We start from the raw sequence: 24,396 nt of genomic DNA, 5'->3' as shown, positions 1-24,396 counted from the left end.
CTTGGGGAATTGTGGAGAAAAATAAACCAGTTGCAATTGGAACACGACTGCCTGGATCTGTGAAACACCCATCCTCATCACACTGCTCTGCAGCTCTTTTTGTTTGTTTTTGTGAATTAAACCCACTAGCCCCTGATCCTCATGCCTCCGCCTCTGCATCTGGGTCCAACCGGCTCTCGAGCCACCCTCCACCGTGACATTTTTTTCTTTATGACTAAAGCATTTTTGTTTAGCTGTTGTTGGAGCCATTTGGCTGAATTTCGGTTATCTATTAGATTTAACGCATGCATGTGCCTGTCATTCTTTGGCCATGCAGCTGTTCCGGCTTCCTATTGGTTAGGTGCATTTTGGGAGCCGCCGTGTCTTTTATGGGCATCAGCTTTTGGATTTGAACTTGGGAAGCACGGCAGCACATTAATCTTAGACCGTGCTTAAACTGTGTTTAGAACATGTTATTTTTACAGTAAGGAAGTATTCATGCTTTGAGTATTTTTGTGGTTTGTATTTTATATTTTAATCGTTCAAGAAAATAAATGCCATAAAAAGGAAGAATAACAACCCTTTTTTCTGAAGCACGCGTGAATAGACAAGATATCCGAATGTAACTGCAACGGAAGTTACAGCTGTAAATTAAACACATATAATTAATTGTTTTTAATAACTAAGTGACAGTTTTTCATTTCTAGTGGTAAATGAATCTGCAGTCATTTCTGGTTTCAGTGACTGAATGATGCTCTGACCAAAGAACACTTTGTGTGTTTTTGTTGTTCTAGTGACATTGAATGGAAGTGTCTGTTCTAGATTCAATATTTAAAGATCTTTTCAAACTATTTTCTTCAAATAGATTTGATGTAGAATCCTTTGAATGGTTCTCTGAAAACTGGAAACTGAAACTAATTTGGACGCCAACTTGAACTTTCTACAGGCCGATCTGTGAACATTTTTCTGACATGAAATGGATCCGTGTTCTAAAATAGGTTGGGTTTCCTGATTTACAAGATCCTGATTGAAACAGATCAGTTTCTATCAATCATCAGAACAATCAATTCAATGGATGAAGAAAATCTGAACCAATCATCAGTTTGTTTCAAACATGGCTGTAGACAGAAAATCTTCCAGTGAAACATCAGAAAGTTCTTCTCCTGATCCGTTCTTCTCATCCTTCAGGGAGTTCAGCTTCTTTACTGACCTCAGAGTCTGCAGTCTGCAGTCTGGACTCTCCAGAAAACCACACAGATGAACAACTCCTGAATCCTGCAGGTTATGGTTCCCGCTCAGGTCCAGTTCTGTCAGATTAGACGGGTTTTTCTTCAGAGCTGAGACCAGAACTTCACAGCTGATCTCTGACAAACTGCAGTACTCCAACCTGCAACCAGACAGAAAAGGGTGTTCAGGAGCAGTGATGCAGCTGGAGGTCCAGGAACTTGGTCCATTCAGTCAGGTGGGACCCGCCCTGATGACAGACTGACAGATGACATTTTCACTGTTTGCTCATTTCTGTTGGATTTGGACCCAAAAACATGATCAGGAATGAAAATGACAGATTAGAAATGACTTGAAATGAAGTTAAAACAGACGAGGAATTGAAATGTCATTGATCATCAGGAATTATTCAGGACTAAATATTTACAATCCAAAAGATTTAAAGCTTCCATTTTAAAAATGTCAGATTTCAAAAACTAAATAAAGAGACACAGGCTGTGTCCAAATTCCTAACTCCTTGTTAGGGAGGACTGTGAGGATGGAGGACTGTGAGGATGGAGGACTTTGTCTCTGATTCGGGGGAGGAGTTTAACTGGAAACAGGATGGGGGGGGGGGTCGGTCAGGACACAGGGAGGAGGAGACATAGATGTGACTCCACTTGGCAGATGTTCCACATTTATTCTGTTGTTGATTCATATTCCAAGTCAGTCTGCAAACAACTAAAGATCCTCTCATTACTACACAAACAGCACAAACTGACCTGCTGTCAATCAAATAAAGTAAAGAAAACTGAGTCTGTCATTATGAACATAAACTCCTATAATATAATAGAATTCAATCTGCTTTAGTGCAGGAATGTCTAGTGTCCTGGATTCTAGTAGTAATTCTAACATCATGATCACTACTTTTTATTTAAACGGTGAATATGACGTCATTGATTTCACAAAGTGAAAATCTAACAGATATGAGTGTTTAGTGATGATCATTTATGAATCCACTGAGTTCAGAAGATAAAAACTTGGATGGTTTATTTAAAAATACATTTAAATAATTATTTTTGCAGCCCGGATTCGAACCCTGGTTTCACGGAGGGAAGGTGCCGCAAACCAGCACGAGCTAAACCGGCTCCCTGATAAAACACTGAGTAGTTAGGAATATAAAAGATCATAAAATACTTTTTTCTTTGTGTTAATTGGATTCTATTAAAGACATTTTGATAAGAATGACGGTACAGCAATTTAGCCATAGCTTCAGATCTGTTTTTGGAAAAGTCCTGCCCATGAAGCTCAGAGAAGAGAGTCTGTCTGCCATCACTACATCTCCCATGGTGCATTGGGTTAAAGGGACAGCGTCTCACTAGAGTTTTGTCCAGGTCATCTTTCTAACTGAAACTCTTTTCTAATAACGTCTGGATTATTTTAGATGTTAAATTTAAGAAGAAGTAATAACAACATTTAAGAAACGGAAGGAACAGGAACTAATGCGTCGTGGGATTTTTGTCAAGGTTAAAGTGTGCCATGGCTCAGAAAAGGGCGAAAAACACAGGCTTAAGCATCTTTGATGGATGTAGTCTGAGTGCTGCAGCTCACGTCTGAGTAAAGGAGTAGCCAATCACAAAAGAGTCTCCGCCTTCTTTGGTTTGATTGACAGACAGAATCATTCTGCTGAAAAGCTCTTCATGAAATAAATACACCATTCTGAAAAACAGCAAGATGAAATAAAAGCAAAGATACTTTGGAGAATATTGATTTAGAAATCAGAGGTTCTGAAAAAATACATATAATAATACTACTACTACTAATGATAATAATTACAATAATAATGATTATGATTTAACATGAATATTTTATAAATATTTATATAAATGCTTTTTTTTTTTTTTTTTTTTTTTTTTTTTTTTTTTTTTTTTTTTTTTTTTTTTTTTTTTTTTTTCAACTTGTCCTGTCCAACAGCTAGGCAGACAGATGAGAGCTGAGGGCCTCTTGGGTTGGACATATTTTACTTTAACAAGAGGGGTTATTAATCTTCAGACAAACCAAAGGTATGTCTTAATAAACCCCTTTTGTAATTGAGGCCAAACTTTATTAATTTCAAACATGTCTGAAAATCTTTGGTGTTGGACCGGACGGAAAAGGAAAGAGGGGAAGAAGAAAGAGGGACGTTAGAGAGAGGGGGGGTAGGGGGTGATAATAGGAGGGGAAAGGGGATAAGACCATGAAGCAGCATAAAGCAACAAGTTTACTGGTTGTTAATCATTATGGTAAGGTTCAAATGTAAAAAAAAAACAAAAAAAAAAAGGGCGGAGCCTGTCCACACACACACTCAAATGTTATAAACACACTTGTTAGTTGCAAAAATGTCCACCTGTCGACATGTACACAAAACAGATAGTGTTCACACGCATACTTATGCCTTAAAACCAACTAGTGTGAAATATTTCCGTCATTCAGTCTGTTGAGCTGACACCTGTGCTCAGGTGAGTGTTTATGTTCTTCTAAAATGGATGGTGGAACGTGAAAAGAAGGAGGGAGAGTGCCCAGCCATCCCCACCCCAAGACCCCCACCGCACCAGCAGCGGCAGCCGGATTCCCCCCAACACCACACGGGAACCGGCAGGGAACAACCGCCGCCCGGGCGACCAAGCCCGCCACCCAGGCCAGGGCCAGCAGGGCCGCCGCAAGGCCCCCAGAGCCAGAGAGCAGGGAGGCACGGAGGGAAAGAGGGCGCCGCCCCAGCCCAACCAGGAGAGCAGCCCCCCCGCCGCGCCGGGAGAACCCAACGCAGGGCCCCACCGGAGAAGGACGCCCACAGCCCCAGACGAGCACCCCACCACCACCCAGGAGTTCCGGGCATCCCCCCGCCCCAACCCCAGGTACGGGCCAGGACCCCCCAAGGGAGACCCACTCCGCACTCCAGGCAGCCATCCGCCCGGCCAACGGTTGGTCCAGGGAGGAGCGAGGCAGGGGCCCGCCGCCCCCGCCCAGGAGGGGGGAACCCCGGGGAAAAAAGAGGGCCCACAAGGGGTGTTGTAAATATGGCCCGACCAGGCTCGGCCACAGTTGGAAATTTGGCGGGGCCCAGCACTCAGGAGCAAGGACCAGAACCCACCCCCCAGGGACACGAACACCCCCGGCTCAGATGTAATGTGAACCCCCCCACCGCGCGGAGAGAGCACCGCCGGGCCCAGGAAGCCAGCACCCCGGGGACACAGCCGCCGTTGCAAAGGGGCCCGTACCCCCCACCAGGGAAGAGGCAGGGGACAGATGGTCCTAGGTCCCACCTTCCTTGCAAAATGTGTGTGCGTGTATGTGTGTTTGAGAGAGTGTGTGTGTGCATGTGTGTGTGTTTATGTTGGGATGTATATATTGAGGGGGGAGGGGTGTGTGTACTAAGGGGGGTGCGGTTAAAATTGGCGGGTAGGGCACTAAGGGGACGTCTCCTGATTACTCACAGTGACGTCCCCTCACCCTCCCCACCAAGGGGCCCTAAATGTCTAAGGTGCGGTTAAAATTGGCGGGTAGGGTGCTAGGAGGACATCCGCTGCTTGCTGGCAGTGATGTCCAAGCACCCCCCCTACCAAGGGCCCTACATGTCTAAGGTGCAAATAAAACCGAAAGAGGGGGGGCCCACTCCATACGGCAACCACAGGAGGGGGGTCACTGCCTAGTAAACCCCCCCCCCCAAGGCTCATCGCAGGCTAAGCCCCCCACCCCCTCACCCTATTATGAGGTTATATGAGGAAGGGGGTAAGTTGGGGACAGATGATAGACTGTCCCCCGGTGGTCAAACAGCCGTCCCCCGCCCCCCCCCCCCCCCCCCCAGCAAGGGGGCCAGGCCCACCCAGCCCCGGGGCCCCACCCCCGGAGGCGCAGACACCCCAGGCCCAGCACCACCACCCCCACACAGAGAGAGGGGAGCCAGAAAGCGCCGGCCCCCCCCGGAGCAAGCCCCGGCCCCCACCCCCAAACGCCGGCCCTAGAAGAGCTCTGGTCAGGCCTCGACGGGACCGAGGCAGCCAACCGGCCGGGGAAACCGCCGATGGCCTCAGCGGAGACCCCGACCCGTCAACCCCCCCTGCCCCGTACCAATAGTGGCCCCCCCCCTCCCCCAGAATGCCCCCCCACAGGACAGGGCCGACAAGACCCCCACCCCACCCCACCCCCAGACCCCGCAGCCGAAGCGGATGACACCCAGAGCGACCGGGGGCCCCAAGAGGGTTGTCCCGTCCCGCCCCAGAGCCAGGGAAGGGCCGATCCCAGCCCCAGGTGTAGACGGGAAGCCCATCCAGCGCCACTGGGCCCCCCCCCCCGAGCAGCGCCCCCCGCCAACCCCCCCCAGCACAGGCAAAGGGACCACCCCCCCAAGCCAAGCCAGACCACCACCCCACCCCCCCCACCACGCACCCCCACACCCAAGCCCAGAGGACCACGCAGCGCCCCAGGCCGCCCCACCCAGGCGCCGGACCCGACCCCCCGACCAACGGAGCCCCCACCACCCCCGGCCAGGCACCGGAGGCCCCGACCCCCACCCCGGCCCACGGCAGAAGGGCAAGGAGCAGCGACGACCATGCCCCCCCCACCCCCTAAGTCACGGAGTTAGCTATGGGAGACCAGAGAGACCGAATTCTTTCAAAGTTACTTGAACTTTGGGCTGACATTTTTTCCAAGCTGATATGATCAAGCAGCAGATTTCTGTGTTGACTTATATTTATATTTTTTTTGCTTTTCCAATTTATTAAAATAGTTTTTTTAGCAATGCAAAGAGTTATGAAAATGATAGAGCCTAATCCTCCTTCTACATCGATGGCACTCATGTCACCAAGCACACAAAGTGACGGTGAAGCTGTGATTGAAACCTTAAGCCAGACTGATAGATCGGCACATACCTGCTGCCAGAGAGCCTGGACAGGCGTGCAGAACCATAGTGCATGCATGTAATTGTCGGGTAGATTACTGTCACAGTGCTGACAAATGTCTGAGTTACTGAGACCCATCTTGAACATCCTCTGTCCAGTGTAGTAAATTCTGTGAAGAGTTTTGAAATGGATTAGCTGCAGATTTGGATTTTTTGTCATTTTAAAGGTGTTTAGACAAAGTTCTGACCAAAAACTTTCATCTGTGCTGATGCTCAAATCCGCATCCCATTTTGTTGTCGGAAGTGAAATATTGTTATCTAAATTACATAAAAGTTTGTATATTTTGGAGAGAGTTTTATTCATTGAGAAATTGATCAGAGTGATAACTACATCTGGTAGCTTTAAATCGTTGTCTCTGTATTTAAACTTTTTAGTAATAATTGATTTAAGTTGCTGATATTCCAAGAAGTTATATATTCCATGTTTGTCTTGAAGTTCCTGGGGAGTTATGAATCTTCTATCAATAATTATGTGCTCTAGTTGTTTTATGCCCCCTGCTTGCCAAGCTGGGAAGTGGATAATTTTTTTGTTTATGAGGATGTCTGGGTTGTTCCAGATGGGTGTCATTTTGCACGGTTGAATTGATGATTTTGATATTTTGAGAAATTCCCACCAGGCTGTTAAAGTGGCATTTATATTAATACTTTTGAAACAATCCTGTTTTTTAACTATTTGACTAATAAATGGAAGATCTGACAGGTTGATCTTTCCACATAACGCCTGTTCCAAGTCTAACCATGAGTTGGTTTCTGGATTATTTTTTAACCATTTTAAGATGTATTGTAATCTATTTGCAAGAAAGTAATTGTGGAAGTTAGGTAATTCTAATCCTCCACAGCTTTTTGCAGATTTTAAAGTTTTTAGACTAATTCTTGCAGGTTTATTGTTCCATAGAAAGCTTGATATGGATGAGTCTAATGTTTTGAACCATTTTAATGGCGGTTGTGTGGGAATCATTGAGAAGAGATAATTAACTTTGGGTAAGATTTTCATTTTAACCGTGGCTACCTTGCCCATAAGGGACAAAGGCAGGTTGGTCCAGCGTGTTAGGTCGTCCTGTATGTTTTTCAGTAATGGGGTGTAGTTTAGCAGCACCAGTTCTGATATTTTGGGGGAAAAATAAATACCTAGATATTTTATATTGCCTGATTTAACTGGTATTGTGAGTCCTTGCTCCGCATTACTGTTCAGTGGTAATAAAACAGATTTATTCCAATTAATGGAATAGTCTGATATAGAAGAGAATTCATTAATGATTGTTGCCGTTTCATTTACAGAATGTATATTACTTAAAAACAGTAATATGTCATCTGCATAGAGACTAATTTTATGATGGCTGTGTTTGGTTTTAATTCCTTTAATACTCTCATTCTGTCTTATTGCTGCAGCTAGAGGCTCGATAAATATTGCAAAAAGCGAGGGGGAGAGTGGGCAACCCTGTCTAGTTCCTCTTCCAAGAAAAAACCTGTTGGAAGTCTGTTTATTAGTTCTAACTGATGCATTGGGGTTGTGATATAATATTTTGATCCAATTGATGAATGATTCTCCAAACCCAAACTTATGGAGGGCAGCAATGAGGAACTTCCAATTTACTCTATCAAAGGCTTTTTCAGCATCCAGTGATAGTATAGTCATTTCCTGGTTTTTGATGGTGGCAAAGTCTATTATGTTAACGAGTCTGCGGACATTGTCATCCGAGTGTCTGCCTTTGATGAATCCAGTTTGATCAAAGTCAATTATGTGAGGAGTGACTTTTTCTATTCTCTGTGCTAGTGCTTTGCAGATAATTTTTACATCTGCATTAATTAAAGAAATGGGGCGATAGCTTGAAGGACTCGTGGGGTCTTTGTCTGGTTTTAGAAGAAGGATAATGTTGGCAGAGTTCATGTTAGGTGGTAGAGATTGGCTTTCATTGATAAATTTTACCGTTTTATAAAACGTTGGTGCCAGTTGTTCCCAGAATTCCTTATAAAACTCTGCAGGAAAGCCGTCAGGCCCTGGTGCTTTACCATTAGGCATAAGTAACAGAGCTTCATGAAGCTCAGACAACGAGAGCGGAGAGTCTAAATTTGTGATTTGATCTTCGTTTAACTTGGGCAGGTTTATATTGTTGAGAAATGAGTTGATGCTTTGTTCTGATGGATTGATCTGTGGAGTGTATAAGTTTTGATAAAAGTCTTTAAACGCATTATTAATTTTTACCGGGTCATGGGTGACATTTCCTGTTTGGTCCATAATCGAGGTGATTGTTGATTTTTCTTTATTAATTTTAAGCTGATTAGCTAGAAATTTGCCAGATTTATTTGAGTTTTCATATCTTTCCAGTCGAAGCCTTTGTATCTGGAATTGTGTTTGTTTATTGATGATGTCATTTAACTGCAGTTTTAAATTTTTTAGGTCGCCCAGTATGTGTTCCTGTGCAGAAGCAGCATAAGCAGTCTCCAGAGTTTTTATTTTATTTCCTAATTCTAATAAATCTGCTTTCTCCTTGCGTTTTTTATGCGTTGAATAAGAGATGATTTTCCCTCTCATGACTGCTTTTGCTGCTTCCCAAAGAATACTTGGTGATATTTCAGAAGTATCGTTGAATTCTAAGAAGGTTGCCCACTCTTTTTTAAAGAATTCAATAAATTCCTGGTCTTTTAACAGAGACGTATTAAACCTCCAGGTTGAACCCGAGGGTCTGGGTACTTCCCTTGAAATAGTAACAGAAACTGGTGCATGGTCACTGATAATAATTGGATGAATGTTGGAACTTTTAATTTCTTTCAAAAGGGAGTTACTGACTAATAAATAATCTAAACGAGATTGTGAATGGTGAACTGGAGAAAAAAAGGTGAACCCCTTAGTGCTTGGATGACATGAGCGCCAAGCGTCGCAGAGACCCAGATCATTCATGTACTGCTTTAGAATACTTGCAGACTGCCATGTACGCTGGTTTGCTGCTGTGCTGAGTCTGTCAAGTTCAGGGTCCAAAACAAGGTTGACGTCTCCTCCTATAATGATTGTGGAGTCAGAGTGAACTGAGAGTGAGGTGAAGAATCTGTGAAAGAAGGAAGAGTCGTCAGCATTCGGGCCATATATGCTGGCTATGCAAAAGTCTTTATTCTGAATGGATATATTAATGATTACAAATCTGCCTTCTGGGTCAGTAACTGTATCCTTATGAGTAAATGTAACATTTTTATTAATCAAAACTGCAACCCCTCTTTGTTTGGAGTTGAAACTGGCAGAATACATAGCTGGATACTGGGAACAGCACAGGAGATGACCAGCGGATAATGATAAATGGGTCTCCTGCAGCAGAGCTATATCTGCTTTAAGATCATTCAGGTGATTTAACACTTTCAATCTCTTTGGCCCAGAACCAAGTCCACGCACATTCCAGCTAACGATGTTAAGACTGCTCATAGCTGTTCTAACCGGGAGAGTGCAAGGCTAAATAGTGCGTGTGCCCGTCCGTGTGCGCGTGCCCGCTGTGCGTACCTGCTACACTGACAAGCGCTATGCGTTGTGGGTGAACGTATCTTGGCTATGAGCTGCATGTTATGTGCGTCCTGTGTGAGCCTAAGTGAGGTTTTTGCAGTTTATCAACGTGTGTGTGCGGGATCGCGTGTGCATGCTCTTATGCGCGCTAGTATGCGCGCGCGCCCGTTCCGTGCATAAATAAATACTCACCATGGTTGCGTTGACTTTACCTGATTCACATATGAGGACATGGGAAGGGGGGGGGACAAGAGAAAAGAGAGAGGGAAAGAGAAAGAACAAAAAACAAAAACAACGAAACAACAACAGAAACATGAATGTGAGAGAAACTTGTCCTGTCCAACAGCTGGGCAGACAGATGAGAGCTGAGGGCCTCTTGTGTTGGACATATTTTACTTTAACAAGAGGGGTTATTAATCTTCAGACAAACCAAAGGTATGTCTGAATAAACCCCTTTTGTAATTGAGGCCAAACTTTATTAATTTCAAACATGTTTGAAGATCTTTGGTGTTGGACCAGACGGAAAAGGAAAGAGGGGAAGAAGAGAGAGGGACGTTAGAGAGATGGGGGGAAGGAGGGTGATAGTAGGAGGGGAAGGGGGATAAGACCATGAAGCAGCAAAAAGCAACAAGTTTACTGGTTGTTAATCACCATGGTAAGGCTCAAATGCAGTACAAAAAAGGGCGGAGCCTGTCCACACACACACCCAAGTGTCAAACACACCTGCTAGCTGCAAAAATGTCCATCTGTCGACATGTACACAAAACAGATAGTGTTCACACGCATACTTATGCCTTAAAACCAACTAGTGTGAAACATTTCAGTCATTCAGTCACGCAAACCGCCAGTGCAAAGGTGAGCCAACACCCGTGCTCAGGTGAGTGCTCATGTTCTTCTAAAATGGATGGTGGAATGTGTAAAGAAGGAGGAAGAGCGCCCAGCCATCCCCACCCCAAGACCCCCACCGCAGCAGCAGCGGCAGCCGGAATCCCCCCAACGCCACACGGAAACCGGCAGGGAACAACCGCCGCCCAGGCGACCAAGCCCGCCACCCAGGCCAGGGCCAGCAGGACCGCCGCAAGGCCCCCAGAGCCAGAGAGCAGGGAGGCACGGAGGGAAAGAGAGGGCCGCCCCAGCCCAACCAGGAGAACAGCCCCCCCGCCGCGCCGGGAGAACCCAACGCAGGGCCCCACCGGAGAAGGACGCCCACAGCCCCAGACGAGCACCCCACCACCACCCAGGAGTTCTGGGCATCCCCCCGCCCCAACCCCAGGTACGAGCCAGGACCCCCCAAGGGAGACCCGCCCCGCACTCCAGGCAGCCATCCGCCCGGCCCACGGTTGGTCCAGGGAGGAGCAAGGCAGGGGCCCGCCGCCCCCGCCCAGGAGGGGGGAACCCCGGGGAAAAAAGAGGGCCCACAAGGGGGTGTTGTAAATATGGCCCGACCAGGCTCGGCCACAGTTGGAAATTTGGCGGGGCCCAGCGCTCAGGAGCAAGGACCAGAACCCACCCCCCAGGGACACCAACACCCCCGGCTCAGATGTAATGTGAACCCCCCCACCGCGCGGAGAGAGCACCGCTGGGCCCAGGAAGCCGGCACCCCGGGGACACGGCCGCCGTTGCAAAGGGGCCCGTACCCCCCACCAGGGAAGAGGCAGGGGACAGATGGTCCTAGGTCCCACCTTCCTTGCAAAATGTGTGTGCGTGTATGTGTGTTTAAGAGGGTGTGTGTGTGCATGTGTGTGTGTTTATGTTGGGATGTATATATTGAGGGGGGAGGGGTGTGTGTACTATATAAATGCTTTTTTAAAACAATGAACAGGTTTGAAACTGAAACTGATCCGAAGAGCGGGCTCTGTAATTGGTTGCAAAATGGACACGTTTGAATCTGTGATGGAGAGGAGGACTTTAAATAAGCTGGTATCCATCATGGATAATCCTGAGCATCCTCTCCATCCTGTACTGGATGGTCAGCGGAGCTCCTTCTCCAACAGACTAAGGCAGCTTCGCTGTCACACAAACCGCTTCAGGAGATCTTTCATTCCTCACTCCATTGGACTCTATAACTTGTCATCCATGTGCAATAGATAAAGTCATTTATGGTCCGTCTATTTTCTCTCTCCTGAGGTGGCATGCAATACGACTGTGCTAATTCACTGATGTTTCTTTCCGATTGACTGTTTTGGTTCTCTGTCATCTATTGTGTGTAAGTTTGTATCTTGAGCCTAACGCTGACGCTGCAACAACTGAATTTCCCAAGCTGGGATCAATAAAGTATCTTTATCTTATCTTATCTTATCTTTTAAAGCAAAATGATTTTAAATTAGACATATTATTATTCAATATATAATGAAATATGTCTAATTTGAAATCAATGTGCAGGTTTTTCACAATTTCATGATCTTTTTATATATTTATGAGAGATTTATTGGTTGATTGTGTATTTGCATGAGGTCATATTTATTTATTTAATCATGAACATAATAGGCCTCCATAGTTTATACTGTTCTAACAGCTTTTTTTGTTAGTCCAGGATTTAATACTATTTACATACAGAATCATTTCTTTCTGGAAAACATAAACTGATTTTTTGTCAGCATTTTTACACTTATGAATGAAATATTTAGCCATAATTATAATTCATTTAACTGCACAGATGTTTTCTGCATTTAATCTACATTGTGTAAAATATCCATAAATAATGTGTTCATAGAATAATTCATAGTCACATTGATGGTTGTTATAAAATGAGTCAAATCTTTCCAAAATGTTGGAGTGAAAGAGCAAAACCAGAAAAGATGAGGCACATTTTCTGCTGAGGAACGAAAAAAATGAACAGTTTCTGTCCAGATCTGTTTACATTTGGTAAAAAGGTGTTTCTCTGGGTAAAATGTATGTAGAATTCTGAAAGAAATGTCTTTAAATTTCTTGGTGATGAAACACTTTTGGGGCAGGAACCAAACCTTTTCCATCAAACCTGTTCCAGTCAGAGATAACGTGGGCTTTTGTGGCTGTCTCATTCTGAAACAGAGAAGGGATAGTTTGGTTCTTCCAGCAGCTGAAAAACATCTGTTTCCACCACAATTCTGTTCCTTTGGAGGAGAACATGGAGGATTTGAAGGAGAACTGCTCCACAGAAGTCTAACCCCATTGGGATGCTCCAGTAACCAATGCAAAGTCTGCAGGTGAGACATGCAGACTATAGGTGGACAGAAACTCAACGGATGACATCAGGTTACCTTGTGGATCCATCAGTTGTGTCTCTAGAGAAACACTTTTTCTAGAATACTACTCTGGTGTTTGTGTAGAATATCTGCTTTATTCCAAATCTAGAAGCTCTGAGGAGAGAAATGATGTTTGTAGATCAGAGTCCATGTCAGTAAAACCTGCTGATGAAAGTGAAACTAGAGGGTTCAGTGATGTCAGAGATCATTTCTTCTTCTAATCTACGTCTAGATTTAGCCTGGATGCTGCCATATCTTCACAAATATGCAGAAACTTCCCATTTTCAGAGTTCCCAGTTGGAGCTGTCAGCCTTTTCCTGTTGATCTTTATCCAGTAAAGTTGAATGAGTCTCTGAATCACTGATTCAACACATTCATGTTTAATAATGTGCTGTTCAGTTTCCAGTAACAGATATTTCATTTTCACCAGGAAATAATCCTATGTTGATAGTTAAAGCTTTGTGTTCAGTTAGTGTGTTGTTCTAATGTCTGCACAAACATTCTCTTTGTCTACATCCTTTGAAAGAAGACTAAAGTCTAAACAGGATTGTCTTGATCTGCTTCCATTCCTCCATGTAAACTCCCTTTATCAGGAAATGTTGTCCTCCAGATAAACAGCTTCCACCTTGTTGTTCAGACCAGCTATTTTGTCCTCTATAGCAGTGGTTCTCTAACTTTCTTCAGTGATGTCCCCCCTTAGAAATACATTTTTAGTCAAGTACCCCTGACACGGGCAAAACATTTTTGGAAGAAAAAAGAGGTACAGTGCTGTAAAGTCAGATTAATTCAAGCCAAACAACAGTGAAGCTGACAAAAACATTCACATGGCAAACACTGCATGAACAAACAAAAAAGACAAACAGAAGACGTTGACCACCAGAAGGCAGAAAACCAGTCAAAACTCAAATGTGCTAAATGCTGCTAATAATAAATAAAATACAAAATTTACATGAATAACAAATCTGTTCACAGAAATAAATCTATAACTTCATTATAAATAAATCAATGAACTTCATAAATAAAGATTTGCTCACAAATAATAATTAACGTTAACCACATTAAAAATCTCCTCTCCGGTTGTTCGCCCCTCCATTTCTTTGCAGAATAGAATGTGTTCACAGATGTCGTCCGTGTCAATGTATCTCACAAATGCAACAAGATGTCCACTCACATCTGTGGATTCATCCAGCTGCAGTGAAAATGAGTCGCCAAGTTTCCCCACAACTTGTTCCATAATGTCTGTGCTCATGGTATCTATTCTGCAGCAAACGGTGTCATTGGACAGAGGCACAGTTTGAATGTATCCACTGACTTTTTGTCCAGTATAGTTTCACTGGTGTCAAGCCAGGCCTCTCTCTCTGAACGGCTGTCAAGTGAGCCCTCTCTCTAATACGGTGTGCTGCTTTTTTACGTACATTGTGGTAACAGCAAGAAGGCCTTCATTCAGGTAAATGCAAAGATTAAGAACTGTCATTAGTCTCATATGTATATACTATTTATACATACGCCCCCCTCCCCGTATATAACTATATATTTATATGTGTATATTTAATTATATGTTTCAGGTGAATTATCAATTAAAGACCAAATTAAAATCATATATTGAAGAGGATTTACTATAATGTTCACTTATGTTTAGAACAAAACTGCTAGTTTCCACAGAGTCATTTCACTTCTCACTGATAGTATTCCATCTGGTGATGTCACAAAATAAGTTTCAGAGGGATCTGATGTGGAATTTCAAAATAAAACTCCACTAGAAATGTAGAATAAATAACTAATTAGAAATAACTAATAACTAATTAGAAATGGAATAAATAACTTATTGGAATATCAGCAACTTAAATCAATTATTACTAAAAAGTTTAAATACAGAGACAACGATTTAAAGCTACCAGATGTAGTTACCACTCTGATTAATTTCTCAATGAATAAAACTCTCTCCAAAATATACAAACTTTTATGTAATTTAGATAATAATATTGCCCTTCCAACAACAAAATGGGATGCAGATTTGAGCATCAGCACAGATGGAAGCTTTTGGTCAGAACTTTGTCTAAACACCTTTAAACTGACAAAAAGTCCAAATTTGCAGCTAATCCATTTCAAAACCCTTCACAGAATTTACTACACTGGACAGAGGATGTTCAAGATGGGTCTCAGTAACTCAGACATTTGTCAGCACTGTGACAGTAATCTACCCGACAATTACATGCATGCACTATGGTTCTGCACGCCTGTCCAGGCTCTCTGGCAGCAGGTATGTGCCGATCTATCAGTCTGGCTTAAGGTTTCAATCACAGCTTCACCGTCACTTTGTGTGCTTGGTGACATGAGTGCCATCGATGTAGAAGGAGGATCAGGCTCTATCATTTTCATAACTCTTTGCATTGCTAAAAAAAACTATTTTAATAAATTGGAAAAGCAAGAAAAATATAAATATAAGTCAACACAGAAATCTGTTGCTTGATCATATCAGCTTGGAAAAAATGTCAGCCCAAGGTTCAAGTAACTTTGAAAGAATTCGGTCTCTCTGGTCTCCCATAGCTAACTCCATGACTTAGGGGGTGGGGGGGCCTGGTCATCGTTATTCTCATCATTACCGTCATTTTATCTATTTCATTTATGTTGTTTATTATTTTATAAGCTTCTTGCACTGTGGGGGGAGAGGAAATCAATGTCATCTGTGCTGTATGTCTCATGGATGCAGCATGTTTGACAATAAAGCTGACTTTGACTTTGACTGGACTTTGAAGGTTCTGGTTGTGAACACCATGAAGGACTTTGAGAAGTGTCTGATCACGGTCATCTGAACCAACATGCAGTAATAAATCAAAGAGCCAAATCATTTCTAGAAATATGACGCCTGGATTCATCACTTTCTCCAAAAGTCTAACATAACCTGATTCTCAGCAGAGAGTTTTGACCTGCAGACAACTTGACCTCAACTTTCAGCGCCGCTGATATCAGCTGAAGAAGGAAATGGACCTGAATCTAATGTCTGCAGACATAACATGGAAGAGAACTAGAAACTCTGTTTAAACCCAGAAGAACGGCTGTTAATCAGCAGAAGAAGAAATGCCAACCTTGGACATTCAACATTATATGGACCCTTTTGTTTAATTTTATTTCACAGCATTACCTGATTATAAAATAAAATAAATAAAAATACAAAAAAAATATTTTTTCATTTGTGAGGATTCTTGGATTTTTGTCATGTTGTCATGTCAGTGTGGCTAAAATGAACCATTCTGGTTTATGTTTTGGTCACATTGTCCAGGCTAATCTGGTGTGATGGCTGCCTTTGCTGCCACCCCATCAGGGCAGTAACCTACTGCACCACACCCTACATCAGGGGTCAGGAACCTATGGATCGCCAGCTTCATCTGGCTCTGTTGACGACCACATCTGGCTCACAGACAAATCTTTAATTATTTAAAAAACAAAAAGTTTCATTAGACAAGTCCTTCTCAGGCATGATGTGATGTCAGTTTGTAAAGTATGGTGTCACTTCAGCGCCTAATGTATTGAGCATCAAAACACAAAATCTGTAACAGCCTGAAACCTGTGATTGGCCGTCCCTGCAGATGCACCCCCGTCTTTGATAAGGGGAGGGGTAGTGGGCTCAGGCAGCAAGGTGAAAAGCGCTCTGATGAGAACACACTGCCCGTCACATACCACACTGCAGCGTGTGAGGATTGCTGTACTGACCATGTTTATGTCCACGTCTGCATGTGAGCAGTCTGTCTCACCTCTACAGAACATTCAGACCTACCATCACGTTAACGGATGGAAGTCTCAACGCCTGCATGAAGCTGAAACTCACCACAGATCAACCAGACCATCAGCATTTAGTATTTATTTTTAAACATTTTGAACAATAAATGTGAAAACTTTTGATAAAACTGTTTGCTGTCCTTGTCTTCTACTGCTCAGTCCACCACATCTGGTCTGTGAGATCATTTTATATTATTGTTATTAAAGGAGCGCTGGTAACAAAGTAACTACAGATCCCATAATGCAGCAGTTCAGCTGTTTTACTGAACAGTTTCAATCAAGTCTAGCTGATGATTCTGCAGGTTACTGTGGAGCTAGTCCTCATGGTGCAGAAGAGAACAGTGGATTCTGGAAACAGTCTCTAAAAACCAATGAGAGTCTGAGTGAAGCTATGGTCACATTTACCAAAATGCCACCAATGAAAGTCTGAGTGAAGCTATGGTCACATTTACCAAAATGCCACCAACTAGAGTCAGAGTGAAGCCATGGTCACATTTACCAAAATGCCACCGAGCAGAGACCTAAAGGACAGTTTGGTCACCCAGTGGAACTTGGAATGGGGCGGCAGCAGTCACTATTTTACACCCGTCTGCTGAAGTTTAAATAAAGTTAGAATTCAACAGTGATGGACAGTTGTTTGCCATTGGTCAGCCACCAGCCTGGCACATTTGGAGGTTGCTCAGTGGCACTCTGGTGGCAGGAATGTTCCCTCTAATATTCCATTTGTCTATGCATGCACACAAAGGACCACTGTGACCAAGCCCCTCCCCCTGCACGAGACGAGACGACTTACGTTTCAAGCGGCCACTTCCAATGAAAAGTCCAGAACTTTGGGCTTCCTGGTCTGAAACCCTCATGACTGCAGGTCGCTACGCCAGTTCTTGAGTCCAGGCTTGCAGGCCGCGTACAAATCAGGCCTTTATTGATCACATGCTGAAATTTGGACCAGTTGAACTTTCTCAGACGTAATCGTGGCGATGCTGCACTGTAACCAATCAGGGACTGAGGTTTGGTAGAGACTGTGGGTAGAGTCCACTTCAAAACACGGAAGTGCCAACCGTAGCTAACATGTTTACAAAGGAGAAATGAAGTGTTGATTTGTTCCCAGATGGATTAATATGACACAGAGATGGACATTTATAGAAACAGAGCAGAGAAAACAAAAAGATTGGAGAGAACACCACTGCTTGGAGGCATTTAGAAAACCTTTTCCAGCGGGTTCTTGAACACCGTTCAGCATGTCAATCAAGTCGGTGAGGATTTTGATCCTCCTCTATGTGGACCCCCAGGAAGCGGAAGTCTGGCACTCTCTCCACACAGACCCCGCTGATGAACAGTGGAGAAACAGCGGTTTTCTTCCTCCTGAAGTCAATAATGACCTCCTTGGTCTTTGTGGTATTGAGGAGCAGATTGTTCTCCCTACTCCACATCGTCAACTGATCCACCTCGTCTCTATAAGCAGACTCATCTCCCCCCGAAATGAGTCCCACCACTGTCGTATCATCTGCGAATTTGACAGTGGTGTTGCTGTGGTGAGCAGGAGTGCAGTCATGGGTGTACAGGGTGTAGAGCAGGGGGCTTAGCACGCAGCCCTGTGGGGAGCCAGTGCTGAGTGTGAGGGCCTTGGATGTGTGTGGGCCCACTCTCACTCTCTGACTGCGATCAGTAAGAAAGCTCTTGATCCAAGAGCAGGTGGAGTGTGGAAGTCCTAGTTCCATCAGTTTATTTACCAGTTTGTGAGGGAGAATGGTATTAAACGCCGAGCTGTAATCCACAAAGAGCATCCGCACATAGCTCCCCTGTTTCTCCAGGTGGGACAATGCAGTGTGGAGGGCTGTGACTATGGCGTTAGTATGCGTGGGTTTTCTCCGGGATATCCGGCTTCCTCCCACCTAGAGCTGTGACGGTGTCGAATTTTTCATCACCGCGGTGATGAACCACCAGGGGGCGCGGTGTCGCGGTTAACCGCAGCCCCCCCAACCCCCCCCCCCCCCCCCCCAAAAAAAAAACACAAAATCCCCCGGCGGCCGCATCGGAAATAAATACAGTTACAACGTACTATTCTTTGTTAACAATGACAACAAATGACAACAACTAACAACTACATATCTAACTTGTGAACTAACTATAGGTGTTGTAGATTGATTGTGTGTGTGAGCGCGGAGCGTCTTGTGTAGGGATTAGGGATGGGTATCGTTAAGGTTTTAACGATACTACTACTTTTATCGATACTGCTTATCGATCCGGTACTCTTATCGGTACTCTTATCGATACTTTTTGAGGACGAAAAAAAATAAAATAAATAACAAATTAAGAACATAAAGTGTTTTAGTTCCTCACTATGCAACAACATTGTTTTTTTTAACAAAACATTTTACTTTATACATGAGAATGTTCCAGACAGGATATTTATTTAATTATTTAATGTAATTGTTTTTATTATTTATGAGTGTGATGTTTCCTTTGATCTTTTGTCCATTTTCCACAACCTTGAATAGACTTTTCTGTCTGTCAAACACCAGAGTTAAGTTAAGTTAAGATAAATGATGGAAACAAATTCACTTTGATGCAGACTCCTTTCTATTTTGCCAACTCCATTTATTTTTCTTTAAATCCAGTAAACCCAATAATTGATATTAATTTTACGGATGACAAACTATCATTAGTTATTAATTATTATTAAGTATTAGGAAGCAGCTGATAGTTTGTTGCGGGTCTGGAATCATAAGCGGTGAGTCTAAGCCCCGCCTCTCTACCTGTTTGTTGTATGCTCCGCGTGCAACGCCCCCACCCCCCCCCCCCCCCCTGCCCCAGCCTGTTCTGCACAAACAGCCAACATACGGTCATCGTAGTAGCAAGGTGACAGCATGGTTGGCAAACTTAATAATTTTTACGCAGAAACGTTAGTTCTTAGTCTAGGGCGCTCACGTGTCCCCTACAAGATCACCACTGACTGTGTGTGCGCTGCCTTGTCTTGTGTGTGTGCGCGCGCGGCGCATGCTGTCTGAACAACAGCCCCGCCCCCCGTGCACACAAATAGACAGACAGAGCTCTCCGCTTCAACGAGAATACCGAAATTAATATCATCATTAATTAATGGAAAATTGACTGACTTGGTGAGTTAAATATGGCAGATAACGCTTATATTTTGTGGGACACAAAAAAGAAAAAGAAAAAGTAACTTCTCCAGTACTGATAGCAGAACCGTTCAGGTCAGATCTTAACGATACTGCGGTCTTAAAGAATGCGGCCCCGGGGCTGCTTCAATACCGGGGCACGGTACCCATCCCTAGTAGGGATAGGAAGAAGGTGCGCACTTGTGTTGGGTGTGTGTGTTGATTCTTCTGCAGTGGACTGCTCTGGAGCTGCACGCGAGTTTCACCTGTGCTCTCTGGTACAGACATCTTCTCAGAATATTATGTATTGCCCAGTTATAAACAGACTGCAGACACTTTGTCACCTCTCCGGTTGCCATGAAGCCTGACACCCATGAAGAACGCGGGGCAGGAGGCTCCGCCTTTGTTTATACAGACACGTAACGTTACGCTGCAAAAAATAGTTCCCAAACAAAACATGTAGTGATTTTCATGGAAATCTAACAGTGCACGTTCATGTTTGGTGTTATGGGGTGAAGGAGGACAGTAACACCCCCCCCCCCCCCCCCAACACAAAATCCTCCGGTGGCGGCCGTGTCGCGCACTTAGGAACGCACGCAGCTTGTAATGGAAATGAATACAATGGAAATTAATAATTAGAAAGCAGTAAATTTGTTGTATTTCCTCACGAGACGGAAACTTCTGTTGTAGAATAAGGATGTTTGCTTCTGAAAGCGCGCGCCTGTTTGTGTAAACGGAGCCGCGTGCCACGTGCAGCGCGAAGGCAGACAGTGAGAGCACGCGCGGTGGGAGAAAAGGAGACAACAGTCTGAAAGAAAGAAAGAAAGTCTGAACACAGGACTAGCAGAAAAATGAGATTATCAGCAAAGATGAATGTGTTTATTATAGTTCCAAACACGCACCATATGCAAAACGTAAAAAAAAAAAAAAAAAAAAGTGCGTAAAAAATCACCGCGGTGATGACCACATCACCGCACTTTTTTTACGCACTTTTTTTTCTTTTTTTTTTATGTTTTGCATATGGTGATGCGTTGATGCGGTTATCGTCACAGCCCTACTCCCACCGTCCAAAAACATGCTTCATAGGTTAATTGGCAACTCTAAATTGTCCATAGGTGTGAGTGTGAGAGTGAATGGATGTGTGGATGAGGATATTCTAATAAAAATAATGAAATCATATTCAGAAGATCATCTCACTCTGTGCTACAGCTTTATTTGTTTACAACAGAACTCAATAGTTCTTCTTCTATGGTAGTTTCCAGTATTTTAGATCGTTCTCTGCATGTCAGTGTGATTTATTGCTGCAGAAATTGAAGCGGATGTAAACGTTTGTTCTAACTGGATAAAGGTTCCCTGGTTCCATGTACACAGTTCAGTTCTAATCTGATCTTTGGTCCGGTCAAAGACATTCTGTAAATGTAACTACAGCTAATGTTTAGATGTCAATAATAATGGAACTACAGCTAATGTTTAGATGTCAATAATAATGGAACTACAGCTAATGTTTAGATGTCAATAATAATGGAAATACAGCTAATGTTTAGATGTCAATAATAATGGAACTACAGCTAATGTTTAGATGTCAATAATAATGGAACTACAGCTAATGTTTAGATGTCAATAATAATGGAACTACAGCTAATGTTTAGATGTCAATAATAATGGAACTACAGCTAATGTTTAGATGTCAATAATAATGGAAATACAGCTAATGTTTAGATGTCAATAATAATGGAACTACAGCTAATGTTTAGATGTCAATAATAATGGAACTACAGCTAATGTTTAGATGTCAATAATAATGGAACTACAGCTAATGTTTAGATGTCAATAATAATGGAACTACAGCTAATGTTTAGATGTCAATAATAATGGAACTACAGCTAATGTTTAGATGTCAATAATAATGGAACTACAGCTAATGTTTAGATGTCAATAATAATGGAACTACAGCTAATGTTTAGATGTCAATAATAATGGAACTACAGCTAATGTTTAGATGTCAATAATAATGGAACTACAGCTAATGTTTAGATGTCAATAATAATGGAACTACAGCTAATGTTTAGATGTCAATAATAATGGAACTACAGCTAATGTTTAGATGTCAATAATAATGGAACTACAGCTAATGTTTAGATGTCAATAATAATGGAACTACAGCTAATGTTTAGATGTCAATAATAATGGAACTACAGCTAATGTTTAGATGTCAATAATAATGGAAATACAGCTAATGTTTAGATGTCAATAATAATGGAACTACAGCTAATGTTTAGATGTCAATAATAATGGAACTACAGCTAATGTTTAGATGTCAATAATAATGGAACTACAGCTAATGTTTAGATGTCAATAATAATGGAACTACAGCTAATGTTTAGATGTCAATAATAATGGAACTACAGCTAATGTTTAGATGTCAATAATAATGGAACTACAGCTAATGTTTAGATGTCAATAATAATGGAACTACAGCTAATGTTTAGATGTCAATAATAATGGAACTACAGCTAATGTTTAGATGTCAATAATAATGGAACTACAGCTAATGTTTAGATGTAAATAATACTACTGTGTGTGTCAAAAGTACGTACGGTAGTTTTGTTTTGTGCGCTCCACAGAGCAGTTCACTGTTGCAGGGAATGAGGCGGCTGGTGGCCAGTGATACTTGATGAGGACGGCTGTCATCCAGAGACATTTACACATCGTCCAATCAGAGCTGCTGGGCCACCGATCGACTGTGGCCGCCCAGCTGTTGCCCCATTTTGAAATGGCGTCTGTCCCGCCTGACAGACTGACGCCGGACTGCCCAACTACTCCTGGCTGCAGTGTGCAGACAGAGGCGTGGCTCAATGTGGGCGGGGTTAAATGTGTTGGGCTCCATCCACTGTATGTGATTCTTCAATTACCATATTTTTAATTAGCATTTTATAAGTTTCCACGTGCAATAATGCCACATACCAGTGTTTCCTGAGATGATTAAATGAAGGCTCACCATGTCCATTTTCTAATTTAGGAAAAGATCAGATCTACTATTTTAGGATCTGTACACTTCTGCTTTAACAGTTCAAACAGCCCTTTTTATTTTTGGATACAGGAGCAAGAAAGGCAACAAACTGTGATGTGTCTCTGGTACCAAACGGCTCTTATCTCATAGAATTATGTCTCATATTTTACACCAGACTACAGAATGCAGTTTGATTTTTATTTTCTCCTCTGTATTTCCTGTTTCTGCTCCGTGGACAAACACACCACCCTCCTCTTCCTCAGCGCATTCACAGCTGCAGCAAGTCAATGATCAGGCTGTCGATCATGTTATCAATAAACCCTGGAGACGATCACAGTCACAGGCAAATCCAACAACATCAGTCTGAACTAAACGCTCCATTGAGGAAACGACTGGAGACAGAATGGATTTAAAAGAGAACAAGAACCAACTTCTTCCTGGAAACCATTTTACCTGTCCTTCACTCTCTCACTTCTTTATTGGTCAATAGCTGTTGGTGCTGAGCGGGGGAGGGGCAGTGAAAGCTGAATGGAATAGAGCGCCAAGTGCAACAAAAGACTAGAAGAGACAACGTCAACACAAAATCCTACAGAGACACTGGAAAGAGAAGCTAAATCCAGAAAAACGTCACTTTAACTGATGATGTGAAAAGGGAATCTAGAGTCTGCAAAAAAACAATTCCATGATCTAGAACCGGATCAGAACCAACCTGGACCTGAGAACTGAGAGAATCTTCTGAACAGAGCAGATCATTACTGACTGAAGAAACCAGATCAGCTTCTCAAAGATGAGACACTTAGTGTTTCTGAATGTCAACCTTTACTGTGACCATCAATCACACACAGTAGGCGGGACTCAACGCTTTTAACTCCGCCCACGTAGAGGCACGCCTCCCTCTGCAGACTGCAGCCAGGAGCTTCTGCTGTCTACATTCATGATGATTTTCAGAAAAATGAGGCTGCATCAGCTGATCTAGAAGATTCTGCTGATGCCGCCCCCCCATCACACAGTTTTCTCTGTGACCGTAGCTGGAATGTTTCCTGACAGTGAAGCTGCTGTCAAACTGAGTTTATTGAGGTGGAAGAGATCGACACTTCCACCAGACCATTTACCCCCACTCCACACAGAGAAACCCCCTCAGAAGGAGTCTAGTTAACCATTGGAGAGAACAGAAGACTGAGAGATTCTGACACTCTGGACCACTGATCTCTGACAGAAGGGTTGCTGTGGTGCAGCGTGCTGACGCTAAACTATTTAATCCTTTATCAAATATTGTTAATCTTATAACTTGAACCTGGTAGACTCTGGTCCTTGAAAATATTGTCTGACATTAAACTGATGTGCAGCTACAGATCTGCCTCTGCAGGTTTACTCAATTCTTTCATTTCTGCACCAAAACTCTCCTTTCTCTGATTTTCCTCTCTAGTCTGACTCACACTTGTGTGTGTGTGTGTGTGCACGTGCACGCTCACATGCTCTGCTGTGTCTGATTTGAACTTTGACCTCAGTCAGCTTTCAGGCAGGTTTGATTTCTGTTTCAGTTCTTGTTTGTTTTCTGACTCTTTAAACTCAGAAATCTGTCAAATGTCCCACCAGCTGAACCTTCTGTTGCCATGGAAACACCTTTGTTCTACAGAAAATCTAAGCAGCTGTTTTCTTCCACT

General features: G+C 43.2%; 2 protein-coding genes across 4 annotated transcripts in view; both read right to left on the bottom strand.

Annotated features, from left to right (window-relative positions):
* Positions 1-24,396, bottom strand: part of LOC111948779 (uncharacterized) — a 360,906-nt gene that overhangs the window by 209,059 nt on the left and 127,451 nt on the right. The window lies entirely within an intron of this gene.
* LOC144988982 (NACHT, LRR and PYD domains-containing protein 12-like) overlaps positions 1-24,396 on the bottom strand; it is a 60,766-nt gene that overhangs the window by 17,283 nt on the left and 19,087 nt on the right. For both annotated transcript variants that reach the window (XM_078940522.1, XM_078940524.1), the window contains one exon: positions 1,190-1,366. In XM_078940522.1, the coding sequence (XP_078796648.1) occupies positions 1,190-1,366 (177 nt within the window). The remainder of the gene's footprint in view (positions 1-1,189; positions 1,367-24,396) is intronic.

Source organism: Oryzias latipes, chromosome 2 (assembly GCF_053564925.1).
Source record: "Oryzias latipes strain Hd-rR chromosome 2, Olatipes_Hd-rR_3.1".
Classification (NCBI taxonomy): Eukaryota; Metazoa; Chordata; class Actinopteri; order Beloniformes; family Adrianichthyidae; genus Oryzias; species Oryzias latipes.
This window is presented reverse-complemented; position numbering and strand designations above follow the sequence as displayed.